The 27,511-nt window shown below is 45.5% G+C and overlaps 1 protein-coding gene across 1 annotated transcript in view; it reads right to left on the bottom strand.

The window, feature by feature from the left end:
- Nucleotides 1-18,965: 18,965 nt before the first annotated feature.
- LOC137571181 (cytochrome P450 2K1-like) overlaps nt 18,966-27,511 on the bottom strand; it is a 46,077-nt gene continuing 37,531 nt past the window's right edge. The window contains exon 9 of the mRNA XM_068279995.1: nt 18,966-19,144. Coding sequence (XP_068136096.1) covers nt 18,966-19,144 — 179 coding nt within the window. The remainder of the gene's footprint in view (nt 19,145-27,511) is intronic.

A 27,511-nucleotide genomic window follows, 5' to 3' on the forward strand; every position in this document is an offset into this window, starting at 1 on the left:
CCTACGCTGGGGGCAACTATTCTGGCTACCTATATTAGAGGCACCCACCTAGCTAACCTGTACTGGGGGCACCTATCTATCTAACTTATACCGGCGGCGCCTGCCTATCTCACCTATACCGGGGGCAACTATACTGGCTTACCTATGCCTGACTACCTATACTGGGGGTACCTATAGCTGGCTATAGGGATTTTGATATGTGTGTGCATCCGTCGGGTGTTGTCGGGGGAGGGGGGGCTGTTGTTGCCGGGGGGGGGGGCCCACATCCAGATTCCGCATCGGGGCCCAGAGGTTTGTAGCTACGCCACTGTTAGTACTGAATAATAATGGCGCACAGGGAAAAAAGAAGAAAACCGGCACACACTAACGTTATTTATCAATAGTGGCACACACTAACGTTATTTATCAATAGTGGCACACACTAACGTTATTTATCAATAGCGCCCTACATAAGCCAAACTGCAGACGTTATTTAACTGCAAAACGGGGAATGGATTTAATGTAACACTGTCAAGGTTAGGGTTAGGCACCACTGGGGGGGTCTTAACCACTTTACCACCACGGGTACGTGTATCTACGCTCCTTTTATCACCCTTTCCCCACGCACTCCCCGCCGCTGTCCGCGCTCGTGCACAACGCTGCCCGCTCGTCCAGAGATCAATGAACAGGAAAAACTATTCCCGTTTGTTGATCTAAGCTCCCCAGCAATGATCGGCTGCTTCTATGAGAAGCTGCGCTATCATTGTGAAAAAAAAAAACGTTTCCCAGCCTCACTAAACTTCCTGTAAGCATACTTCCTACGCTTACAGGTCGCATGAACAAAAAATTACTGTGGCCATCTTGTGGCCAAAAAGTAAAACTACTTTCAAAAACATTTTTCATATATAAATACATTCTTTTACGTTATAAATTAACTCATTAACTCCCACACTCCCCAATTTTCTTTTTTTTTGTAAAAAAAATTACAATAAAAAAATACATAAATAGTTACCTTAGGGACTGAACTCTTTAAATATTTATGTCAAGAGGGTACAACACTGTTACTTTATAAACTATGGGCTTGTAATTAGGGATGGACGCATAACTGAAAAAAATGCACCTTTATTTCCAAATAAAATATTGGCGCCAAACATTGTGATAGGGACATAATTTAAAGGGTGTAATAACCAGGACAAATGGGCAAATACGTTTCATGGATTTTAATTACAGTAGCATGCATTATTTAAAAACTATAATGGCCGAAAACTGAAAAATAATGATTTATTTCCCACATTTTTTCCTATTTTTCCATTAAAACACAATTAGAATAAAATAATTCTTGGCATTATGTCCCACCTAAAGAAAGCCTAATTGGTGGCGAAAAAAACAAGATATAGTTCATTTCATTGCGATAAGTAATGATAAAGTTATAGATGAATGAATGGAAGGAGCGCTGAAAGGTGAAATCTGCTCTGGTGCTCAAGGGGTAAAACCCCTCTGTTGTGAAGTGGTTAAGGTTAGGCACCACAAGGGGGGTCTTAGGGTTAGGCACCACCAGGGGGGGGTCTTAGGGTTAGGCACCACCAGGGGGGTCTTAGGGTTAGGCACCACCAGGGGGGTCTTAGGGTTAGGCACCAACCAGGGGGTCTTAGGGTTAGGCACCACCAGGGGGGTCTTAGGGTTAGGCACCAACCAGGGGGGTCTTAGGGTTAGGCACCACCAGGGGGGTCTTAGGGTTAGGCACCAACCAGGGGGGTCTTAGGGTTAGGCACCACCAGGGGGGTCTTGGGGTTAGGCACCACCAGGGGGGTCTTAGGGTTAGGCACCATCAGGGGGGGGTCTTAGGGTTAGGCACCACCAGGGGGGTCTTAGGGTTAGGCACCACCAGGGGGTGGTTAGGGTTAGGCATCACCAGGGGGTGGTTAGGGTTAGGCACCACCAGGGGGGGTTAGGGGTTAGGGATAGGTACAGAGAGGGTTCTGTGTGTTAACGGTAAATAACAATAAGGCTTTAACATTAAATAACAATAAGGCTTTAACGTTAAATAGCGATAAGCGGCAAACGGATTAACGGCAACACCGTGCGCCATTATTCGCAGGCGCCATTTTCAGATGGATGCTTGTTTACAAGGAAATAAATATATACATATGCCTCTAACCTCGGGTTCCCTTTAATATCTATCATTTCACTTCAAGCTGCAGCCAGTTATGAATTAATTTTTAAAATTAACATTAGAGCAAACCTGAAGTGAAATTGAAAAAAAAAAAGATGCTTGCCTATGGAGAAGGAAGGCTCTGGATCCTCCACAGTCTTCCTGTTGTTTTCTTGGTCCCCTCATTTGGCTTTGGAAGTGTTCTGGAGCCCGATTGCTCCTGAAGATGGGCGGCTCTGTACTGCATATGTGTGAGTGTGGGAGAGAACGCGCTCACACACAGGTGTAGTACGATGTTGCCCATCTTCGGTTGCACTTGGACTCCTGAAGACTTCTGAAGCCTCCTGCGGCGGCACAGCCCAGTCTTCGACCTATTGGTCAAAGACTGCTAAGGGGGGTGATGACGATGGAATGAGGGAACATGGGGAGGAACAGGAAGGCTCTATAGGACCCACAGCCTTCCCCTCTCCATAGGTGAATATCTTTTTTTTTTTATTTATTTCACTTCAGGTTCGCCATAAGTTTGTTTGGTTTATTTTGTATTTTTTTTTAATTTTTATTACAAACAGCACTCTATGGGCTTGACTCACTAACCAGCGCTGAGCCCTAATAGATAGTAGTAGGAGCAAACCACATCGTTAGGTGGTTTGCACCCATAGGACCACCCAGAGTGCACGCAGCGCGGAAGCCTAGTTATAGTGCGCGATGCAACGATAACGTCCCACCCGGCTGCACTTAAAACGTCACACTAGGTGCGATGAAAACGGCGCACCGGGTGGCCCCAAAGCGGCGGCCACCCGATGCGCTGTTTTCATTGCACTGGGTGCGACGTTTAAAGGGCAGCGTGGTGTGACGTTATCGTCGCATCGCGCACTAACCATAGGCTGCCGCGCTGCGCGCACTCTGGGTGGTCCTGTGCACGATGTAGCTTTGTGGGCTATTACTACCCGCAAAGCTACTTATGGGGCTCTAAGTGGCTTTTCACAGCGGCGCTAACACTTAGCGCCGCTTTGTGAATCAAGCCCAATGGCTCTTATTCAGTTCACTTTTTCTCCTAGGAGATATTTCAAGTTTTCTCCTCGGAGATATTTTTTTTTTAAACCTGAAGTAAAATATATAAATAAATAAAAAACAGATACTCGCCTAATGGAGAGGGGAAGGCTCTGGGTCCTACAGAGCCTTCCTGTTCTTCACCTGGTCCCTTAATTCCAGCACCATCGTCCCCCTTAGCCATCTTTGACCGATGGGTTGAAGACTGCTCTGTGCCGCCGCGGGAGGCTTCGGAAGTCTTTGGGAGCCCGAGTGCTCCCGAAGATAGGAGACTTCGTACTGCACCTGTATGAGCGCTCTCTCCCACACTCATGCATGTGCAGTACAGAGCCACCGTCTCCAGGAGCACTCTGGCTTCCAAAGACTTCCAAAGCCCAACGAGGGAACCAAGACCCAACAGGAAAGCTCTGGAGGACCCAGAGTCTTTCTCTACATAGGTGAGCCTCTATTTTTTTTCTTTTTAGATTTCACTTTAGGACTCAGGAGAAAGGTAGCCTGGTTTAGTTGCCTCCAGTATAGGTAGCCTTGTATAAGTTATTTTCAGTATAAAAAGTCTGATATAGGTGCCCCCTGTATAGATAGTCAGGTATAGGTGCCCTCAGTATATGAATCTAGTTATAGGTGCTCCCAGTATAGGTACCCTGGTATAGGTGGCCCCAGTATAGATAGCCTGGTATAGGTGCCCTTAGATAGAGTGACCAGACGTCCCGGATTGCCCAGGACGCGTCCCGGATTCGGGGTCCGCTGTCCCGGGCTGCATGAGGTCCCGGGAAACGTCCCCCTTTTAGCAGCGGGACGTCCCGGCCTCGGGACTCTGGCCACTGTTTCTGCATGAACTGGCAGCGGCGTCTATAGACGCCGTGCCAGTTCATTGCCTGCAAATAGTCTAAAGTACAGGGCTTTGGCAGCCATCTTGCCGTAGCCCTGCTTGCCTGACGGTGTCGGAACAGACACCGGAAATCTAAGGAGGGTGGAGCGGGGCGCTCCACCTTCCTTAGTCTTCCGGTGTCTGTACCGACACCAGCAGGCGAGCAGGGCTACGGCAAGATGGCTGCCGAAGCCCTGTACTGGAGACTATTTGTGTCTCCAGTACAGGTCTTCGGGCGCCATCTTGCCGTAGCCCTGTCAGCGCGGGAGAAAGGAGCAGGAGCAAGATGAAGATTGTCCCTGGAGCAGCGCGCCAGAGGCCGGAGACTTTTGCCAGGCGAGTAAATGCTTTCTTTTCCAGGTGAAATGTTTCTCACATTGTGTTTATTTTGTACTGACATGTTTGGCCGCATTGCGTTTATTTTGTACTGACATGTTTGGCCGCATTGCGTTTATTTTGTACTGACATGTTTGCCCACATTGCGTTTATTTTGTACTGACATGTTTGCCCACATTGCGTTTATTTTGTACTGACATGTTTGGCCGCATTGCGTTTATTTTGTACTGAAATGTTTGGCCACATTGCGTTTATTTTGTACTGAAATGTTTGGCCACATTGCGTTTATTTTGTACTGACATGTTTGCCCGCATTGCGTTTATTTTCTGGTGAAATGTTTCTCACACTGCGTTTATTTTGTACTGACATGTTTGCCCACATTGCGTTTATTTTGTACTGACATGTTTGCCCGCATTGCGTTTATTTTGTACTGACATGTTTGCCCACATTGCGTTTATTTTGTACTGACATGTTGCCCGCATTGCGTTTATTTTGTACTGACACGTTGCCCGTATTGCGTTTATTCTGTGCTGACATGTTGCCCATTGCGTTTATTTTCTGGTGTCCGGGGTAACTGTTACTGCATTTATTATAATGGTCATAGATGGCTATGTTTGCTGCTTTGTGGTTACGGTATACTATTAGCATCACACAGTTTCTGCACACCCATGATGCGAAGTCTCGTTTGACCACATCATGGCGTAAACACTGCTTTCTTATGCCTTGCTGTTACATCATTACGTTAGCTCCGCCCATACAATGTCATGACCACGCCCATTTTTCGCCACAGCCCCCCACCCCCAATCGTCGTCGCTGCGCGCTCCGCAACCCCCCTCCCGCCCCAGGTTGGACCCACAAAAATCTGGTCACTCTACCTATAGGTACCCTGGTATAGGTGCCCCAAGTATAGGTACCCTGGTATAGGTGCCCCCAGTATAGGTACCCTGGTATAGGTGGCCCCAATATATGTAGCCTGGTAGAGCCTTCCTGTTCATCTCCTCATCACATCTTTCTTGACCGATGGGTCAAAGACATGAAATCAAATGAGAGAAAAGACTATAAGCAGTGGTATCTGCAGCTTACAGTTAGTGGACCTGTTTATTGCACATGCTGCTAGATAAGAGGGCTATAGGGCAGAGGTAAGGCACATTCTGTACGTAATGTTGCATAAGTGACAGTTCAGGTCATTTACAATGTGTTACTACAAGCAGCTGTAAGAGAGTGCATGTTAGCAGTAAATGAATTCTTTCCTTTAGAACCTGACCAACCTGTACAATAAAGTGCAATACACTGACTGGTATACTATGAGCAAGCTAAACATTAACTGCCTACCTAGCTGACTAGGTTAAATGATTCCTTTCAGCAGACATAACTCACATTTAGGGATGGTCAGAAATTTCCTTCGGAATGAAAATGTCTGATTTTTGGTAATCACCATTCGGTAATCGGATTTCCATGGAAATCCGATTTACCACAACTCAGGAATTGTAGCCCAATCACAGGACGTGGAAGCATTGGAGCCAGGGCAGTTTCTAGGCAAAAATGCACCCAGGGCAAAGGTGTAAAAATACCCCCAGTATAGTTTAGATAGATAAGTGCCCCCAGTATAGGCTAGATAGGTAGCTGCCCCAGTATAGGTTAGATAGGTAGGTACACACAATATAGGTTAGATAAGTAGGTGCCCTACCCCCATAATGGTGGGGGAGTCAGCTGCGGGGAGGGCGGCCTGACTTCTCCCTCCCTTTCTCTCTCGGCCGCCCTCCGTGCTCCTCCATTCCAATCGCCGATCACTTGCCGCTGGTCTCCTCCTCTGCATAGCCGCTTATACACGCTCTACTTCCTGCTAAACAGGAAGTAGAGTATATATACCGCGGCTATGCAGTGGCAAGTGATTGGCGATTGGAACGCAGGGAACTGAGTTGCTATATACAGCGCTTCCTGCTGTGCTCACTCTGCACAGCGGAGGGGGGAGCATGGAGGGCGACCCAGGAGAGGAAGGGAGGGAGAGGTTGGGTCGCCCTCCCAACAGCTGCGGCTCCCCCTCCATCACGGCTCCCCCCCTCCCTCAATGCTCAGGGCGGTCGCACGGGCCGCACGGCCCTAGAAACGGGCCTGATTGGACCAATCAAACAATGCAGATTTTTTCTGGGAAAATCGGATTTCTGAGGTAATTATAGATACAGCTTCTGCTAGTGATGTAATCTATGATTATGTCCAACCGAAGCCTCCCACCTGAATGCTGCCTTATTTATGCAATTCCTGCTATATTTGGTACAGCAGGCAAAGGGTGTATGACAGTGCATCTGATTGGCTGACAGGCGCCTGCTGGCCAGATAATGATAGGATATTGCTAGAGCTGGGAGTGATCAGTTGTGTGTGTTGCAGTCAGCCAGAGCTGGGACAAGGTCCTCCAGCACCCAAGGCTGAGACACCAAAGTGCGCCCCTCCATCCCTCCACCCCAGCCGTCACACACTGATTGCTATTAGACTAAGAGGGCCACAGGGCCCCAACACCTTAATCTCTAGTTATCTGGCTTGTAGTCACTTCCATGTATCTCCTTTTCTTATTTCTTTCTGCTTCAAACACAATTAGGAATGACAGCTGGATGAATTTTGCGCCCCCTCCTACACTGCGCCCTGAGGCTGGAGCCTCTCCAGCCTATGCCTCGGCCCGGCCCTGCAGTCAGCATTCAGTATAGAGCCAGTGGGGGTGAATTCCCTGGTGGTGAGAGTACCGAGGCCCACCCGCAGTTCCCTGTAGGATACCTACAGGGAACTGCGGGTGGGCCTCGGTACTCTCACCATGCGATACGCATGGTGGTTTGGGGGCCCCGGCCAGTGAGAGTGTCCGGGGCCCCAGCTGTCGTGTTAACCAGTGTTTGTAGTTATAAATCAATCAGAAGACTTAGATACTACCGACTATTTTTTGAGTCTTCTGATTTGTCTTATATTTTTCAGATTTTGGTGGTAAATCACAGCATTCCCTGATCGGTCCAGTACTACCAAGTATATCTACATTTCCGTAATTCAGAAAATCGGAAATACTAAGCAGTATTGGACCAATCAGAGAATGCCGTGATTTACCACCAAAATTAGAAAGCCACAGAAATGTTGGACAAATCAGAAGACTCGAAAAATGCTCCATAGTATCAGAGTCTTGTGATTGGTCTGTAATTACCACTGCAATCCGATTTTCATATACAATTGTACATTCTCTGATTGGTCCAATGCTTCTGAGTCTGACGTATTTAGCCAATCAGAGTAACTATTCAGAAGTTTCGGACAGTCAGAAATTGAATCACTGTTAGTATGCCGCAGTATGGGTATTTGTGGAGGGGAAAGCGCTGAACCCCCGCCCAAGGTGAAGGAGGATTCAGGGCCTCCGGCCCACCTTTGTGTGTGCCTGCTACTCCCTCCTCCCGCACTGTGCCTTGCCTTCAAAAAGGGCCCTAAGTGGGCCCTAGAGCCCCCAGTCCCCCGCCCCTCCCCCACCACTGGGACCCCCTGCAGTTGCATCCTCTGTGGGGATGATTGCTACACCAGGATGTTCCATCCCTAGTGTGCACTCCTGGCACACGTGTTTTGTATTTACTTACCTGTGTTATGTTATATTGTGTTGTTATGCAGTACAGCTATATCTCCTATCTCCTACGCTATTAAGGGGAGATTATGTGGTTCAATGGCTAACCTTGTTAACCTAGCAGTCATATTATTATTTTTTAATATTATATTTAATATTGATAATATTACTTGGAGGGAATATCATACTAGCTGCAAATTTATTTTATTTTTTTTAGTTTTTGTTTTGTTTAGTTTTTGTTATTTTTTTTTTTTTAACTATTTTCAGATAAATGAAATGTGTTTATGATGTTATGATCTAACATGTGGTGCATGCCTGTATCCAGCAAACCTTTAGTTTTGCCTATAATTATGTACAAAACAGGGCAAATTCACAGCTAGGGATATGCAAGATGGAAATAATTCTGAGTTGATGCAAATTGTATTGTAATTTGATGCAAATTTACTCTTGAAAATGGACCAACCACATACAGCAGCACAAACTTGGAATGACTTGCTTCTTATTGACCAAAGACCATGCTTATTCACAGCATTTTCAGCCTAACGTGAGTAGGGATGTTCGGAAATGCTGATTTCCAATGCTGCAGAAGTTTCCGCAAATGCTGATTACACTGCAACACTATCGACAAGCGTAACGCAAGTGCGTGGCTTGCAGTTCAGTTGCTGAAGAAATGCAGAAGGCCACGGGGAATGGAAACCACCAGGGAGAAGAGGGGGAGGAGCTGGAGCAAGGTGGGAGAGGAGCATGGCACTGGATGGGTAAGACTTGATTTGTTAGTGCAGTGTAGCTTAGTCGGAAGGGTAGCTGGGGTTAGTGTAGAGTAGTGCAGTCAGTGTAACTGGTAAGGGCAGCAGGGGTAAGTGTAGTGTAGCTGGTCAGTGTAGCTTAGATGGGCTAGCTTATAGACAGTAGGAAGGGGGGGGGGGGGGGTAAATGTCCATAAAATGCCCCCTGAACAATGGATGCACCTAGGTTTAGTATTTTTCTTTTTTCCCAGATTTTTTACCTCTAAACCTAGGTGCATCTTATATTCCGGAGTGTCTTATATTCCAGAAAATATGGTATTTATTGCAATTTTTTCTCCCTTACACTCCCTCCGTCAGCAGGAGGGCAGCATGGTTATTGATTTCCACTCACGTCCCCTCTGGCTCTTAGGTGCTTATTTGAATTTTCACACGTTTTGCAAAAAAAAAAAAAAAAAAAAACATTCATCACACATCTAATGTGTTTCAAATGACGTGTAAAGACAAGTCTGCTTTTTTTTTCATGTACTATGTGCGATTCACAAGTCAGTGTTTGCACAGAAAAATTATGGACTTTAAAAAAAAAATAGATACTTTTTAATTGCAAAAAATTTTGATTCAGAATGAGGACAATTTATTGGCTAACTTAGAGGAAAACTGAAAACTAAGCTTTTGGCTAATACATCTTCTTCAGACTTTGTTCCTGTGTATTTTATTTTATTTATTTTTTTGAAATTACATTTTTATTGAAATAGAATATGTTTACAGACGTTGAAAAATGTACCAATCATTCAGTCTATCTGTATACAATATAACAAAAGTCTTGTCGAACATCTAATATACAAGGTAGGCCATTTATATGGATACACCTTAATAAAATGGGAATGGTTTGTGATATTAACTTCCTGTTTGTGGCACATTAGTATATGTGAGGAGGGAAACTTCTCAAGATGGGTGGTGACCATGGCGGCCATTTTGAAGTCGGCCATTTTTAATCCAACTTTTGTTTTTTCAATAGGAAGAGGGTCATGTGACACATCAAACTTATTGGGAATTTCACAAGAAAAACAATGATGCGCTTGGTTTTAACATAACTTTATTCTTTCATGAGTTATTTACAAGTTTCTGACAACTAATAAAATGTGTTCAATGTGCCGCCCATTGTGTTGGATTGTCAACGCAACCCTCTCCTCCCACTCCTCACACACTGATAGCAACACCACAGGAAAAATGCTAGCACAGGCTTCCAGTATCCGTAGTTTCAGGTGCTGCACGAGTAGCAACATGGGGGTCTCAAAACAACTCTCAAATGACCGGAAGACAAAGATTATGCAGCTTTTTACTTGTATATTTTGTAAGATCCAATAAAGTATACCTTTTGGTAAGAGAGCTGTGCTGGATCATTTTGGAAGACTTGGATTACTAATTCACGCAGGCACCGAGTGTTGTTTGTTTTGCTAGATGCCGTAACTCCTTTTTCTATTGCCTGAGGAAGCGGGCGCTGACCTGTGAAACGCGTTGCTTTGTTTTATCTGGAGTTCGTTAATAAATAGACTGAATGTACAGTCGTGTTGTGTCTGCTTGGAGGAGGTAAGTCCACCACTGCCTCCTCTAATTACCAAATTTTTGGCTTTTAAGCTCCTTTAAAACCCTTTTTATCCTTTTGGCGCCTCTGTTCTCTCCTATATAGTATGGATTACTAATCCGACTGGTGCACGGGTGGATCCGCTGCACGCCTGACCCCAGAACCATTTGAGTGCTGTCCCGCCACCTTTTTCTGGAGAATAAACTTCATTTCACTTCTCAAATATCACTGTGTGTCTCCTATATGATACAGTATATTTAAAGCGGAATATAACCCTGCATTTCAACTTTGCTCTAAAACATTATTTACAGTATATTATATGCAACCAGCATTTTTTTTTTACTAGACCAGCATTGGAAGGGTTACACAGGGCTTTAAAGTCCCTGGAGATTTCTGCAGACGCATCGAACTTGAGTTAGAAACATTTTGTTGACATAAATGTATCTAAGTGTTGAATGTGACTCATCTCTCTCACTGAGAAGGAGTTGGAGGACAGCCAAAGAGTGTGTAACATTTCTCAATATATACATATAACTAAATAGAATGTAACTATCTGAACGTCTGCACGGAACTTAAAACCTCTGTGTTTAACCCATCCAATGCTGGTCTAGTAAAAAAAAAAAAAATGCTTTTTGCATATAATATGCTGTAAATAATGTTTTAAAGCAAAGTTGAAATGCAGGGTTATATTCCGCTTTAACTGTTATTTTTTATCGTAACAACCAATGAATTATACAGGAAAATTATGACGATTATCAAGGTTGCCCAAACTTTTGCATCCCACTGTATTTGTGGTGTGAATTTAGGGATTTGTAATGATGATACATACCATCTTATACTAATTTTTGAAACGTTTCCCAGTGTGTGGCACATTTGGAGTAACATATTAAAGAAGATGAAGCAATTTGAATATCCCTCAGGAAGATTTCCGATAGTAGGTCTTGAGAGCAATATCGAACATATTTTACTAGATATTTGTTATTGTCTTTTAATAAATTTTCATAACAAAGTTGAATTCCTTTGCATAATGGTATAGTAGTTTTGAGGTACTGTATGAGCGTTTTGTGGATCTGGGGTATATCATGTTTGATTTTGTTCCAGAGATGTTGTAACTGTTAGAAGGTATGATATTCTGATAAGGACATATTAAAGTGTTCTCTGATCTGTGCAAAATATTTACATTTGTCTTCATAAATTAATGTATTAAGATTGGTAATCCCAGCTAATTTTCTATGAGGAATGTGAGTATTGATAGTGGAATATCTGGTGGCGTTATGTTTTCTGTCATGGTTGTTTGTTTGAGTAATTGTCTCCATGAGAGGATGGTGGCTTGGATTGTGGGAAAGGAAGGGATCACCTTTTTTTTTTGTCTATTAGGCTAGCTAATAAAAAGGCTTCAGAGTCGCTTTTTAACATGTTTTTTTTTTTCTATTTGCACCCAGAGAGGTATTTGTTTCTGTATATTAACAAGATGTTAAAACACACAACTTATACACACTGAACATTCGTAGGAGAATATTCTTTTGCAGATGTTTTTTGCAGATGTAAATAAACGTCATTAGATTCCTTACTTACAACTTACTTACATACTTACAGATAAGACTTATTTGCTTAACCACTTCAGGACTCAGCCTTTACCCCCCCCTTAAGGACCAGCACTGATTTCTAAGATCTGTGCTGGGTGGGCTCTACAGCCCCCAGCACAGATCAAATACCAGGCAGAGCGACCAGATCGCCACCCCTTTTTTCCCCACTAGGGGGATGATGTGCTGGGGGGGTCTGATCGCTCCTGCCTGCGTGTGGCTGGCGGGGGGGCACCTCAAAGCCCCCTCCACCGCAGGATTCCCCCTCTCCCTCTCCTCCCTCCCTGCCCCGGAGATTGGAGGCTGCACAGGAACGGATCTGTCCTGTGCAGCCTCTAACAGGCTCCTGCCTGTCATGTGGCAGCGATCCCCGGCCGCTGATTGGCCGGGGATCGCTGATCTAGTACAACGCTGCTACTGTTAGCAGCGTTGTAAAAATGTAAACAAAGCGGATTATTTCCGCTTGTGTTTACATTTAGCCTGCGAGCCGCGATCGGCGGCCCGCAGGCTATTCACGGAGCCCCCCGCCGTGAATTGACAGGAAGCAGCCGCTCGCGTGAGCGGCTGTTTCCTGATTAATTAGCCTGCAGCCGGCGACGTCCTGCAGCTACCACTTTGCCGACGCGCGTTATGAGTGCGCAGTCGGCAAGTGGTTAAACATACAGTCCATACCAGAGACTCCAGGTGATGGGAGACATCATAATTCCAGAGTTCACAAGTAACTTAGGCAGAATACATACACTGTTTATTATAAGCTAGAAAGAATTGTCACATTTAAAACCCATCTTACCAGCAAATGAAATACAAGGAATTGTGGCGCTCAAATCCATCTTACAAGCTTACGAAATAAAAAAATAAAAATAAAATAACAAGAATTGTGGCATTCAAAACCCACTGTATCAGCGAAGAAGTTAGAATCCTTGTTTAAACCTTCATCTACAGTTTTAAACCAATGTATACATTTTGTCTCTTTTGTTAGTCTTTCTTCATGCGGTTTGAAGCCACTCATTAACCTTTTAGCAGCCGATTTATTTAGAGGCTTGCAAGTGCTCCAGGCCAATTTATTTTAGCACATTTTTTTTTATTCTTTGTTACATTTCCCAGCCTCTTATTAGTACTGCTGTAATGTGTATTTATAGCCACTTGTCACTAGGGGGCAGTGTGAGACAGTAAAAAAGGATTTCTGCTTTCAGTTTCTATGTTTTCTGCTTGGAGAGAGATATCAATGCAAGCCAATAATTTACAGCACAAATAATTCTGGTGACTGAGGTCAAAAGCAGTACACTTATCTCACATGAGATATCTATTGAAGCTGGTAATGGGTTAATAAAGTGACAAGAAGATCACTTAACCATTTCTGCCGCCCGGACAAGAAGCTCACGTCCGGGCGGCTGCTCTGCTGCAGTGCCGCGCTTCGGCGCGCTCCCGCGCACGATTGTGGGCGCGCCCCTATGCTGTACCCGGTAGCCCTGGGATCAGTAAATGGGAACATGGTTCCTGATCACCGATCCATGTCCCCAGCAGAAAAACCGAAGCGCTCTTACAAGAGGCTTCAGTCTTTCTGCACGTAAAATTTTCCGCGTCCCTCTTGTGCTTCCACTTAGCGCAAGGGGAAAAAAAACTCAAGGTGGCCATCTTATGACCAAATAGTAAAACTACATCTACATATTTTTTACATTACAATTTACACATATAATAACATTAAAAATTAACTATTTCCCACACCAAAATATTACCCAAATAACATTTTTAATGGAAAGAAAAAAAATACACAAAAAAAGACATAAATAGTTACCTAAGGGTCTGAACTTTTTAAATATGCATTTGAAGGGGGTATACTATGAATATTTTTTTAAATTATAAGCTTGTAAATAGTGATGGACGCAAAACGGAAAAAATGCACCTTTATTTCCAAATAAAATATTGGCGCCATACATTGTGACAGGGACAAAATTTAAATGGTGTCATAACCGAGACAAATGGGCAAATAAAATACATAGGTTTTAATTATGGTAGCGTGGATTATTTTAAAGCTATAATGGCCGAAAACTGAGAAATAATGAATTTTTTCAATTTTTTTCTTATTAATCCTGTTAAAATGCATTTTAAAAAAAATAATTCTTAGCAACATGTACCAACCAAAGAAATCCTAATTAGTGGCGGAAAAAACAACATATAGATCAATAAATTGTGATAAGTAGTGACAAAGTTATTAGCGAGTGAATAGGAGGTGAAACTTGCTCTGATGCATAAGGTGAAAAATCCCCGCGGGCTGAAATGGTTAAACTGTGTTCACGTAAACAGAAATGTGTAGACAATAGGTGATCAGTTTATGTTATTCTTGCCCACACAATCTTCAAGATTGCTTTGAGAATACAGACTGGAATATATTCTTTCATCAAACCGCCCTTGAAACATGTTCTTCCTTTATATTATCATACGCTTTATTGCTAACGATGTAAATTAGATTCTTGTCAAACAAAAGTTTTTGAACCTTATCTAACTGAGACTGGCCACAGTACCTGGGGTGTGACGAGATGTGACGGAAATGATTCTGCCGACTCGTACTGCTGGTCACACGATTGCACGACAGTCAATGGCACCTCATCAATTTTTATGAATTGTTGCGTTAGTGGAGCGGCACACATGCATATAATGGCAGAGCCTCTTTATGCACTTCCTGTGTGGAAGTGCGCACGTGACTGAAGGGACAGAGGCAAGTGACGTCCAATGTCACTTGTGTACACGTTCGGGAGTTGGGAGTATGCAGAGTTTCCCGTTTGCACATCTTCTGAAAGGACAAATCTTCTGCCGCTCACATATTGCACCTCATCATATGTGCCATTGGCCTCAAGGGATAAGAGGGGTAAAGAGTTGCTTGTGTTCATCTCTACTGCTGAACTGTATATAAAAACGTAAGGACTGCAGCATGTTTGGCTGATCTGTGCTGCGTGGGCTCTTCAGCCCACAGCACAGATCAGGATTGAGGCAGGGTGATCAGACTTTCCCCCCTTTTTTCCCCACTAGGGGGATGTTCTGCTGGGGGGGTCTGATCGCCACCGCTCTGTGTGGCCGAGCGGGGGGGGGGAGCTCCTCAAAGCCCCCCTCCACAGCGCTATTCCCCCCTCCTTCTTCTTCCCTCCCTCTCCTGCTGGAGATAGGCGGTACAGGACGGCGATCTGTCCTGTACTGCCTCTAATAGGCTTCAGATGGCGGCGATCCCCGGCCAATCAGAGGCCGGGGATCGCCGATCTCCTTTACGGCGCTGCTGCGACAGCAGCGCCGTAGGATGTAAACGCCGGGGATTTCTTCCCCACATGTTTACATTTCACCTGCGAGTCGCGATCGGAGGCTTGCAGGCTGTTCACGGAGGCACCCTCCATGAACTAACATGGAGCGGCCGTTTCTATGGAAACCCACTTACGACCAGCCGCTGTTAGGCGGTCGTTAAGTGGTTAATGTGTCAAACAGAAAACGAGATACAGAAGGATCACAAACCGAATACATTGTCAGGGATACAATATGTTATGCTTGCATGACAATGTGAGGTTTATGATTTCAAAGGTTAACTAGTACTAAATTATTGAAGAAGTCAATTCCAGAGGAGAGAAGAAGCGCATGAGAAGTCCTTTATGCAGGAATGGAAAAAGGTGGCTGAGGTATTTTTCACACAGACGGCTGATTTGCTGGGCATTTCATCCTCCAGTCTGCCAGCCAATGAACCTACCATCCGCAATATAACGCAACTGACAGGCACCATGTGTCTCAGCTCTTGACACGCCCTGGCCCATATTTGTGGGAAGTCCACAAAGGCCAAGGCCTTGGGCAGCAGATTGGCTTGGGCAAATTTGCAGAGCTGGCTGCATAGCAGATTTCATAGTTACATCTCCCTGCTGGTGTGCTGCGTTGAATTCTTCTCTTCTGTATTCTTTGCCCCTCTCCTTGGCATAATTTTTGAAGACAGCATCAGTAAGCAACCAGACTCAGGGCTGCTAGAGGAGGAAGAGGAGAAAGCCAGCCAGCTTAGACAGGGAACCGCTAGTCCTCCGCTACCAGCTCTGCACAGCAGAACAGCTAGAAGTAGCACAAACAAATTTGCGCCAGGGTGGCCTGCTATGCAAACTACAGCTATTAATAGTGGACAAAAATTATCTTGGGGGGGGGGGGGGGATTTTAAAGTTAGGTGCCCAGGGGGGTTAAGGTTAGGTGCCTACCAGGGTGAGGGTTAAGGTTAAACACCCACCATGAGGAAAGTAAAGGTTAGGTGCCCAGGAGGGGGAATGTTAAAGTGGTCTGACTAACTCTGACATAACATTCAATAAAAATGTGTTTTCCTACTTTTTATTACTATTAATAAACTGTATTTATTAATACAGTTATCATATTTGCTTTTGTGCACAAGTAATATTGTCTGTTTACAAATTAGAAGTTTCCAAAGTGTAGTTTATCTTGCCCTGAAAGCTGGCGTTGCATTTTATTCAAACTGCATTTTGTTATATATGAACATCTTCTAATGAGCTTTTCTGAACTTTGTGTGTATGTCTGAAGCACAGAGAGCTCCTTCACTTGTTACACTGTTTACTGCTATGAGTAAGGACGGTTAAGTCCGAAACATGTCAGCTTGATGCCTGCCAAACTTGTATTTTGGACAGATCCATAATAAAGGTTACTTCAAAGTGACAAGTGCGGATCTTTCCTTGTGTACTGTGTTTACACTCATTGTTACATGATTGGAATGTAAACAAAGATACTGTTATCTACAGTTTGGATGCAGATCGAAGTTGAATAGCAGGACAAAATGCTTTTGTTTAACCATTTCAGTGATGTTCTGCTAAAAAAAAAAAATCTGGGATAGTAGCTTTCAAGCTGTGGAATCCTTTATAGCAAAGTAGAAATGCTGGCTATTAGACCACTTAAAGAGAACCCGAGGCGGGGTTCTTACATCGCAATCCGCATACAGAGGCTGGGTCTGTAAATAGAGCCTAGCCTCTGTTGCTAGTTAGTTTCCTCCAAAGCCCCCCCTGCGTGCTGTCAGACCCCATAAAACACAGCCACGCTGGCGACACGCAGCGTGTTGCAGCCGGCTGTGTTTAGCTCACTTATGTCAGTCTCCGCAGTCCCCTGCCTCCTGAATCACTCTGGTCCCCGCCCACATCCCTTCCCTCACCGCTGATTGGAGGGAAGGGACGCAGGCGGGGACCGGAGCGATTCAGGAGGCGGGGGAGCAGCCGAGACTGACAGTAGTGAGGTAAACACAGCCGCATAGCACAGCTGTGTTTTATGGGGTCTGGCTGAGCGCAGGGGGGTCTTTGGAGGAAACTGACTAGCAACAGAGGCTGGGCTCTATAGACAGACCCAGCCTCTGTATGCGGATTGCGATGTAAGAACCCCACCTTGGGTTCTCTTTGAAGGCTAGGCATCACCAGGGGACAGTAATGGTTTGCACCACGGGGGGGGGGGGGAGAGAGAGAATTAAAGGTAGGTCATAGTGAAATATTGGCACATATTATCAATTTTTTTTCAGTAAATCCCTACCCCAAATTAGCTTGCACCACTTTTGAATGTACGCCTACACCGGGAGAGGTAGTATCTTATTTCACATTCCATAGACTTGGGAGGCAGTGTCTGCTCAACTGGAATGGGATGACGGTCTACTTAGCAGAACAATCTTTCCCCTCTATCACTCTGTGTGCAGGCTGCAGTCATAGATGGCATCTATCATCACAGGCTATAAGGGGTGAAAAAGGAGAGACACAGTGTGGGACGCCTGTCCTACCATGTTATTATTATGTATTTATATAGCAAGAAGTTTTAAATCAGGATGATACTATTTATAGCACTGACATCTTCTGCAGCACTTTACAGAGTACATAGTCATGTCACTGACCGTGCTCAGAGGAACTCACTATCTAATACCTGCCATAGTATCACTACCACTAGTCTAATGTCCTACCATATTATTATTATGTATTTATATAGTAATGACATCTTCTGCAGCACTACTTCTACAGGGTACATAGTCATGTCACTGACTGTCCCCAGAAGAGCTCACAATTTTTGGTTATCCATACTGCAGTCATAGTTTACTTTGTATGTTTGGGTGATATGGGGGTAAACAGAAGTACCACAACCTGTTTCATTTATTATTTTTATAAAGAGTCAACATATTCTGTGGTGCCGTACAAAGTAAGAAACAAACACGAGGTACATAATTATACAGACAATGGTATACACCAATATATAAAATACAGCTTTGGTACAAAATACATAATTGGTAATTACAAGGACAAAATAACATGATGAATAAAATTATTAAAAATCTACAAGACACAAAAGAGAGAGCCCTGCTCTTGCAAGCTCACAATCTGACGGAATAGGGGGAAACGAGGTGGGGTAGAATACAATAGTAACACCTAGAAGCAGTGTGTTCTAGGAGATCTAGTAGGAGTGCAACTTGGCCTTAGGTCAAAGGGGAATGGCCTAAGGGAGAGTGTATGCTTGTCAAAAAAAGTGAGTTTTGAGGGAGCGTTTAAAGATATCAAAGGTTGGAGAGTGTTGGAGAGAGGGCATTCCAGAAGACAGATGAAGCACGTGTGAAATCTTGTATACGTGAATGCGGGGAGGTAACTCTAGAGGAGGACAAAAGAAGATCATGTACATCAACAGTTCATGTCCTTTGATGCAGTCAATCGTGTAGGGTGCTACTATACATGTGTAGGCTCCGTTTAGAGTCCGAAGGGGTGGTTGGAGAAAGTGGGCCTCGGGCAGTGAAAGGTACAAATCTGGCCCTGGACAAATCCTGCATTTACATGGCCGCAAGGAACTGCCTTGTGTCATATCTGAGTGCAGCTGGAGCCATGCTTAGATGTGCCTAGAGTTGGCAGCTCTCTACAGCCTGTGCCGAGCACTGAAAGCATCCGCCAATGCACATATGACAGGAGGTAAATGATGGTGTGGTTTGGTGACAGTTCCTCAGTAAGCAGGGAGCAGTACGAATCTCAGAGCAATGCTGAACCATCCAGCACTAGATGTGCTGATGTTTTTGTAATTCTTGACATTAGACAGGCTTTAAAATGGCAATGACACACTTTAGCCTCGAGGTATTACACAGATTTTATGGGGTAATGGGGAGTTGGTAGCCCCCAGAGATGGGGTGAGGTCCAGCACAGCATTGGGAGGGGCCTGGAAGGTGAAGTTTTGCAGCAACATTGTGAAGAAGAGAAACAACTGCATTCTGGCCAAAGTTGCTCCAGCACAACTTCTTCTGCCTAGAAAGGAAAAATAACAATAAATTAATCATACACATATAAATAAGTATGGATTGTATGATGCTTTTTCTAAAAGAGACTCTGTAACAAAATTTTGAGCCTTATTTCTTCTATACTATAAGTTCCTATGCCTGTTCTAAAGTGGTCTGGCTTACTGCAGCATTTTCTAGTTTCACTGTCTCTGTAATAAATCTTATCTTCTTTCCTCTGTCGGCTCTGTCGGGCTGAGGCTGGAATGTGTGGAATGTGCAGCACTGTTTGTCATTGGCAGAAGCTTTACACACCCTCTCCAAGCTCTGCATGAGTCACACAGTAAGCTGTTCTCAGCGTATCAAACTCTGGTTAGAAGCCATGTTATTTGTTTGTAAACACTGCCTAAAACTGTTAATTACAAGCCAGGATTGCAGCAGGGAGTGTCAGAAACAGCACAGAGGGCCCCAGGAGAACATAATGAAGAGAATGGTATGCTTTTTATTGTAAGAATTTTAGAGTACAGATTCTCTTGAAAGGACTATTATTACAAAAAATTGTAAAATCTAAAATGCAAGTTTAAGATATATATAAAATGTACATGTGTTTGCGAGTAAAATGCATTATAAATTACTTGTCTCCTATGTTGCTGTCACTTCCAGTAGGAAGTAAAAATCTAACAGATCTGACAGGTTTTGGACTAGTCCATCTCCCGAAGGCTGCTCTTGAGCTAGAGGAGTTCCTGATCAAATCAGAACGCGTGTCCTTCCACAACAAAGTTTGGACCCTTTACACTGGTAAAGTGTGATTTCCATTTTATTCCCTTTTTATTTTGATAAGCAAATTGTCTTGCATGTGTCTTTGTACTTTTTACTTTGTTTTTTTTTAAATATCTTTGATAATATTTCTTTATGCACTGTTCCACTTTTTTGTATATTAAATTTTTAAACCGAACCCAAACCAAACATTTTTTTTATTCAAAATATTAAGTTGCACCACTCTGACACATACAAAGATAAATAAACACTCCTTCAAGCCTATGAGCATTTCAGTTAGTGTTGGGCGAACAGTGTTCGCCACTGTTCGGGTTCTGCAGAACATCACCCTGTTCGGGTGATGTTCGAGTTCGGCCGAACACCTGACGGTGCTCGGCCAAACCGTTCGGCCACATGGCCGAACTAAGAGCGCATGACCGAACGTTCCCCGAACGTTCGGCTAGCGCTGTGATTGGCCGAACGGGTCACGTGGTTCGGACCCGAACGCGCTCTGATTGGCCGAACGGTCACGTGGTTCGGGTAAATAAATACCCGAACCACGTCATATCTCCGCCATTTGTCTGTGGGTTTAGCTTTGGGTAGGCAGGCAGGGTAGTTCGCGCTCCAGCCACGCTAGCCAGGGTCCCCCCTGTCATTGTGTCACTGCTGGGAACAGTAGTACACCGCTTGCTCAGCCACACTATATAGCATTCTGTTTACTGCCACTCTGTGTACCTCGCTCAGCCACACTATATAGCATTCTGTTTACTGCCACTCTGTGTCTGCTGGGAATAGTAGTACACCGCTTGCTCAGCCACACTATATAGCATTCTGTTTACTGCCACTCTGTGTACCTCGCTCAGCCACACTATATAGCATTCTGTTTACTGCCACTCTGTGTCTGCTGGGAATAGTGGTACACCGCTCGCTCAGCCACACTATATAGCATTCTGTTCACTGTTCTGTGTCTGTTTGGAATAGTGGTACACCGCTCGCTCAGCCACACTATATAGCATTCTGTTTACTGTTCTGTGTCTGCTGGGAATAGTGGTACACCGCTCGCTCAGCCACACTATATAGCATTCTGTTTACTGTTCTGTGTCTGCTGGGAATAGTGGTACACCGCTCGCTCAGCCACACTATATAGCATTCTGTTTACTGTTCTGTGTCTGCTGGGAACAGTAGTACACCGCTCGCTCAGCCAGAGTATATAGCATTGTGTTTACTGCCACTCTGTGTACACCGCTCAGCCAGACTATATACCATTGTTTACTGACACTCTGTGTACACCGCTCAGCCAGACTATATACCATTGTTTACTGACACTCTGTGTACACCGCTCAGCCAGACTATATACCATTGTTTACTGCCACTCTGATTCTGCTGGGAACAGTAGTACACCGCTCGCTCAGCCAGACTATATAGCATTGTGTTTACTGCCACTCTGTGTACACCGCTCAGCCAGACTATATACCATTGTTTACTGACACTCTGTGTACACCGCTCAGCCAGACTATATACCATTGTTTACTGAAACTCTGTGTACACCGCTCAGCCAGACTATATACCATTGTTTACTGCCACTCTGATTCTGCTGGGAACAGTAGTACACCGCTCGCTCAGCCAGACTATATACCATTGTTTACTGACACTCTGTGTACACCGCTCAGCCAGACTATATACCATTGTTTACTGCCACTCTGATTCTGCTGGGAACAGTAGTACACCGCTCGCTCAGCCAGACTATATAGCATTGTGTTTACTGCCACTCTGTGTACACCGCTCAGCCACACTATATAGCATTGCGTACTCTGCCAGTCAGTGTGTATATTGCTGGGATCAGTAATACTCCACTCACCGTCAACCACTATATGAGCTCAACATGAGTTCCCCAGAGACCTCCGCTGTGAGCAGCACTCCCAACAACAGCAACAGCCAACGCCCCACGCAAGCTATAACATCCACCCCAGCAGCCAGTGGTCAGCAGCAGCCCTCCCCGGAGGAGAACGTTGTGTCCATCAGTCCGTCGCCAGAGCGATTAATGAGGGCTGCCATTGAGGAGATGATGGGGCCTGATGTGGAGGAGGAGGTCTGGCTCAGGCCAGCATCCCAAGTTAATGTTGAGGACGATGAGGGGTCTGTGTCTGGGGATGTTGGGGTGGCAGAGGTGGTGGGTGGGTCAGACTCAGGAGAAGAGTTGTATGATGAGGATGATGATCGGGACCATCTGTATGTGCCTCAGAGTCCGACCCCGGAAAACATGTTGTATCGTGTGTTTAGGTACTAAAATCTGCGTTCCCTCCCAGTAGTGTTGGGCGAACAGTGTTTGCCACTGTTTGGGTTCTGCAGAACATCACCCTGTTCGGGGTGACTATATAGCAGACTATATAGCATTGTGTTTAATGCCACTCTGTGTACACGGCTCAGCCACACTATATAGCATTGTGTTTACTTCCACTCTGTGTCTGCTGGGAACAGTAGTACACCGCTCACCCGCCACTGTATAGCATTGTGCTCTGTGTCACTGCTGACAATAGTGGTACACCGCTCACCCACCACTGTATAGCATTTCTGTACTGCCACTGTACTGCTGCCAGTCAGCGTGTACTTTAAGGATAAGTGAAATGAGGAAGAAATCCGGTGAAAGAGGGAGGGGCAAGGGAAGAGGTGTTTCCCCTGACGGTTCACGTACAGGCCACAGGGGAGCACCCAAGAAAACCCACTCAATACTGCCCATGTTGTCCAGGACAACAACCCTCACAGATCCAAAAGAACAGGACCAGATAATTACTTGGATGACCTCTCAAGCGTCCAGCAGTGGGTTAAGCAGCACCAGCACATCACGCACGAGGTCCGAGTCCTCAGCCAGTTAAAGTCTGGGCTTTCTTTGAAGACTGCACTGAGGATGTTACCATGGCGATTTGCAAGGTGTGCAAGACCCGCCTGAGCAGGGGGAAAAGTATTAACAACCTCTCCACCACCAGCATGAGCCGCCACATTCTATCCAAACATCCCACTCTGTGGGCAAACGCGGCAGGACAGGGTACCACCAGCAACACTGCCTCCCTTGGGTTCACCAGACTCACCACCAGACCCGCCTCAGCAGCAGCAGTAGCCCAGCCATTGCGTGGTTCACAACATTCACAAACATCAGACGATGCTGACACTGTCACTTTCCGGACTAGTGCTCTTGAGGTCTCCCAGTGTTCATCAAACACAACAACCAACAGCCCTTCGGTGTGCAGCGCTACGGTTGAGTTGTCTGTCTCTGAGATGTTTGAGCACAAGAGGAAATTGCCAGCAAATGACCCCCGGGCCGTGGCAGTAACAGCCAGCCAGCATAGCCAAGCTTCTGGCCTGCGAAATGCTGCCATATCGAGTGGTGGAGACAAACAGCTTCAAGGGCATGATGTCAGTGGCCATCCCACGTTACGTGGTTCCCAGCCGCTACCACTTTGCGCGCTCTGCAGTGCCTGAGTTGCATGAGCACGTGGTCAGCTAAATAACCCGAAGCTTGAAGAATGCCGTTGCCTGCAAGGTTCACCTCACCACTGACACCTGGACGAGTGCGTTCGGCCAGGGTCGATACATCTCCCTTACCGCGCACTGGGTGAACCTTGTGGAGCCTGGCAGCGATTCCTCACCTGCTACGGCGCGGGTGTTGCCCACGCCGCAAACAGCTGGATAACAACAGCAGCACCTACCTCTCTGACTCCTTCTCCTCCAACGCATCTCAAAGCTGTACCTCATCCGGAAATGCTAACCCAGCACCAGCAGCAGTAGGATCGTGGAAGCAGTGCAGCACAGCTGTTGGCATGCGTCAGCAAGCGTTACTGAAGCTGATCTGCCTTGGGGATAAGCAGCACACAGGGGAGGAAATTTGGAGGGGAATAAAGGAACAGACGGATTTGTGGCTGGCACCGCTGGACCTGAAACCGGGCATGAAGCTAGACACCTGGCACGAACTGGCAATGTACGCAATAGAGGTGCTGGCTTGCCCGGCAGCCAGCGTTATGTCGGAACGCTGTTTCAGTGCTGCCGGAGGCATCATCACAGATCGGCGTATCCGCCTCTCCACAGAAAATGCAGACCGTCTGACTCAAATTAAAATGAATCAATCCTGGATTGGAAACGACTACGCAACACTCCTGGACCCCAACCAAGTAACATGACCGATGAACATCTGGGATGGTTTAGCGTTTCCGGTCCCTGTTTATTGAACCTCTCATCTGTATTACATTTATGACTGCATGGCGGCAAAAAGCATTGCTGCTATATCCGCACGCTTTTTGTCCTCATGCAAGGCCTGGGTTGTTGTGTCTCACAAAGCGTGGCCTTCTCCTCCTGCGCCTCCTCCTGTTCCATCACGTGTGCTGCTGCTGCTGCTGCTGCTGCTGGGTTACCGTTGCCGGTCCCTGTTTATGGAACCTCTTATCTTTATTACATTTATGACTACATGGCGGTACAAAGCATGCTATCCGCACGCTTTTTGTCCTCATGCAAGGCCTGGGTTGTTGTGTCTCACAAAGCGTGGCCTTCTCCTCCTGCGCCTCCTCCTGTTCCATCACGTGTGCTGCTGCTGCTGCTGCTGCTGCTGGGTTACCGTTGCCGGTCCCTGTTTATGGAACCTCTTATCTTTATTACATTTATGACTACATGGCGGTACAAAGCATGCTATCCGCACGCTTTTTGTCCTCATGCAAGGCCTGGGTTGTTGTGTCTCACAAAGCGTGGCCTTCTCCTCCTGCGCCACCCTCCTCCTGTTCCATCACGTGTGCTGCTGCTGGGTTAGCATTACCGGTCCCTTTTCCTGGAACCTCTTATATGTATTACATTTATGACTGCATGCCGACAAAAAGCATGTTACCTGTGCAAAGAAAACAGACATTTCCCGCATTTAAAAGACAGTTTTCCCTTTGAAACTTTAAAATCGATTTTCTCAAAAACTATAAGCTCTTTTTGCTAATTTTTTTTTCCTCTTGTACCCACTCCCAAGGTGCACATACCCTGTAAATTTGGGGTATGTAGCATGTAAGGAGGCTTTACAAACCACAAAAGTTCGGGTCCCCATTGACTTCCATTATGTTCGGAGTTCGGGTCGAACACCCGAACATCGCGGCCATGTTCGGCCTGTTCGGCCCGAACCCGAACATCTAGATGTTCGCCCAACACTAATTTCAGTGCATGCTTTTCACCCTTCTCTTTTCATAACTAGGGTTATACAGGTGGCAGCCATTACTTCTGAGATTAGTAGGAGGTTTTAGATCATGGGCGTTTTTGTCATCAGCTACCCTCCGTCCCAGGGGTGTCGTCTATGTGAAATCTCACACAAGCTGAGATCACCTCCCCTGTGACATCATCAGTAGCAGCCTGTGTTTTGTTTTTGTTTTTTACCTCATTCACCAGTTTGCCGGAGAAATCCCGGCAATATGAAAGGAAGGGAGGGGTTCCTCCAATAAATGTAAAATATTTTATATTTGTCATCATGCAGCTGAAAAAAAGACTGCTATTTATCATTATAATTTAGAAAATAGATTTTATTTCTGAAATCTTGTATTTTTAATTTGGGTCCACTTTAATTGAATATTAAATCCTTATTTAATAAGCTAGCTGCTGTGTGCTAAGCAGAGCTTTACATCTCCTAGAGAGAGACTGCAGTGTAATTGTGTTACCAGTTCATTGCCTGATAGTATGCTCTGATTGTCATTGCTACCGTGTGAGATTGCATTGTGTGTGTGGTGTTCTCGTACTTTAGCCTAAAGCCCGTGGCTGACCCAAAGTATGTAAAACGCCACACATTTCCCCCATCCACCAATAGATCTAACTTTACAAGATAGATCATGCAAACCTGGAAACATTTCCTGACATCCTGAGGCATCTCAAAGAAATCAGGCGGGCTATTCAGATCACGTCCTACTTCCTACAGTGTCTAGGTGTCTGTGAGCTATTGAACCTAGCCGGTCTATTCAAATGAGATTCACAGCCCTTTATCAGAGAGATGCAGATTTAACATTTACAGGTGACAGGTTTCAAAGACAGAATCCAGTCTCTGAGACACCAACAGGTGTTTACAGGTGACAATAAGATGTTTGCATTAACAATAAGTTGTTATATTCAAATGTCCCTGGAGGCAGATGTGAGCCCTTACATACAATGGGCCTGATGCTATTCAAGGCGATAAGTAGCTTGCAGATGCGAGCTACTTATCACCTTGCCATCGCACGAGGATTACCAGCAAATCCTATTGCCAGTTTCACTCGTGCGATGGCCGAACGTTAGGGAGCATACGCCCCTTGTCACGGGTGATGGGGAGCAAGGTTTAAGCTGTGGTGCTGTCCATCAGCACCACAGCCTCGCTCCCCACACATGGCCATATCCGCCGCCGAACATAAGCCGCCATCTTCCGCCGCAGCATCTGGGGGTCTCCTTTAATAAGGAGACCCCCAGTGCTCCCCGGCGGCCGCCGCTCATCTCCGCAACCCCCCATGTAGCTGAAAAGATAATTGTAAGCAATTTCCCTACCGCCGCTTTACACCCGCCGGTCGCCACATCTCGCCGCAAGTCCCCGCCTTGTAATTACAGTGTATGAGTTACTGTAATTACACTCGCTAATAACAAAGTCCCGGCAAAGCATCTTTGAATCAGTCGCCGGGGCTTCCCATTGGTTCACAGGCTGGACCAATGAAAATGGCTCAGCCTGTGAAACAATGGGGAGCCCCGGCGGCTAATTCAATGATGCTTTGCCGGGACTTTGTTATTAGCGAGTGTAATTACATTAACTCATACAGTGTAATTGCACGGCGGAACTTGCGGCGAGATGCGACGGGTGTTAAGCGGCGATAGGGAAATTGCTTACAATTATCTTTGCAGCTACGTGGGGGGTTACACAGACTAGCGGTGGCCGGCAGGGAGCTCTGGGGGTCTCCTTAATAAAGGAGAACCCCAGATGCAGCGGCGATGACGTGTGTTAGCATGTTTAGACCTGCTTTTTGCGGTCTAAGGTAACACTCATGTCTGCCGCTTCCCGGAGGCATGCAAAGTGTAATAGGATAGGGTGTAAGGAACTTGCTGGGCGATAGTATCGCCCAAGCGAGGTTTTTTTTAACACCCTGCCTAGGGCTAAATGCAATTGCATCAGGCGACTTTATTGTCGCCTGATTTTTGGACTCACCAGCGTTTAACGCTGGCGAGTCTGACAATTGCATCAGGCCCAATGTATCAATGTATTTACACATTTTACACAAACAGCATAGTCAAAATGGATTCCCACACAAGATGGCTTCCATGTTCTATATACCATCATACTGCGTATATCCTGACTCCAGTAATTACCCCTTGAAAAATCTGACTTTTGGCAAAAGTAACATTTTCAGAAAGGAAGAAGCAAGTTTGCTGCTATGGTTTTTCCTTTTGCCCCTCCTATTCCATCCTCTTTCTCACCCCATTCACCCCCTAAGAGGAGGGAATGGAAGGGTGATAGGAGGGGACATCACAGTAAGCCTGTCTCTTCCTGTCTAAAAATTTGACTTTAGCCAAAAATTGAATTGTTCATGGAGTGATTACAGGGGGTACAAGGAGAGTACAAGGCACAGAGGTATGTGGATTCAGCATGAACTTACCTGTGCTTAGTCGTTTGCTTTTA

The sequence above is a fragment of the Hyperolius riggenbachi genome, chromosome 4 (genome assembly GCF_040937935.1).
Source record: "Hyperolius riggenbachi isolate aHypRig1 chromosome 4, aHypRig1.pri, whole genome shotgun sequence".
NCBI lineage: Eukaryota > Metazoa > Chordata > Amphibia > Anura > Hyperoliidae > Hyperolius > Hyperolius riggenbachi.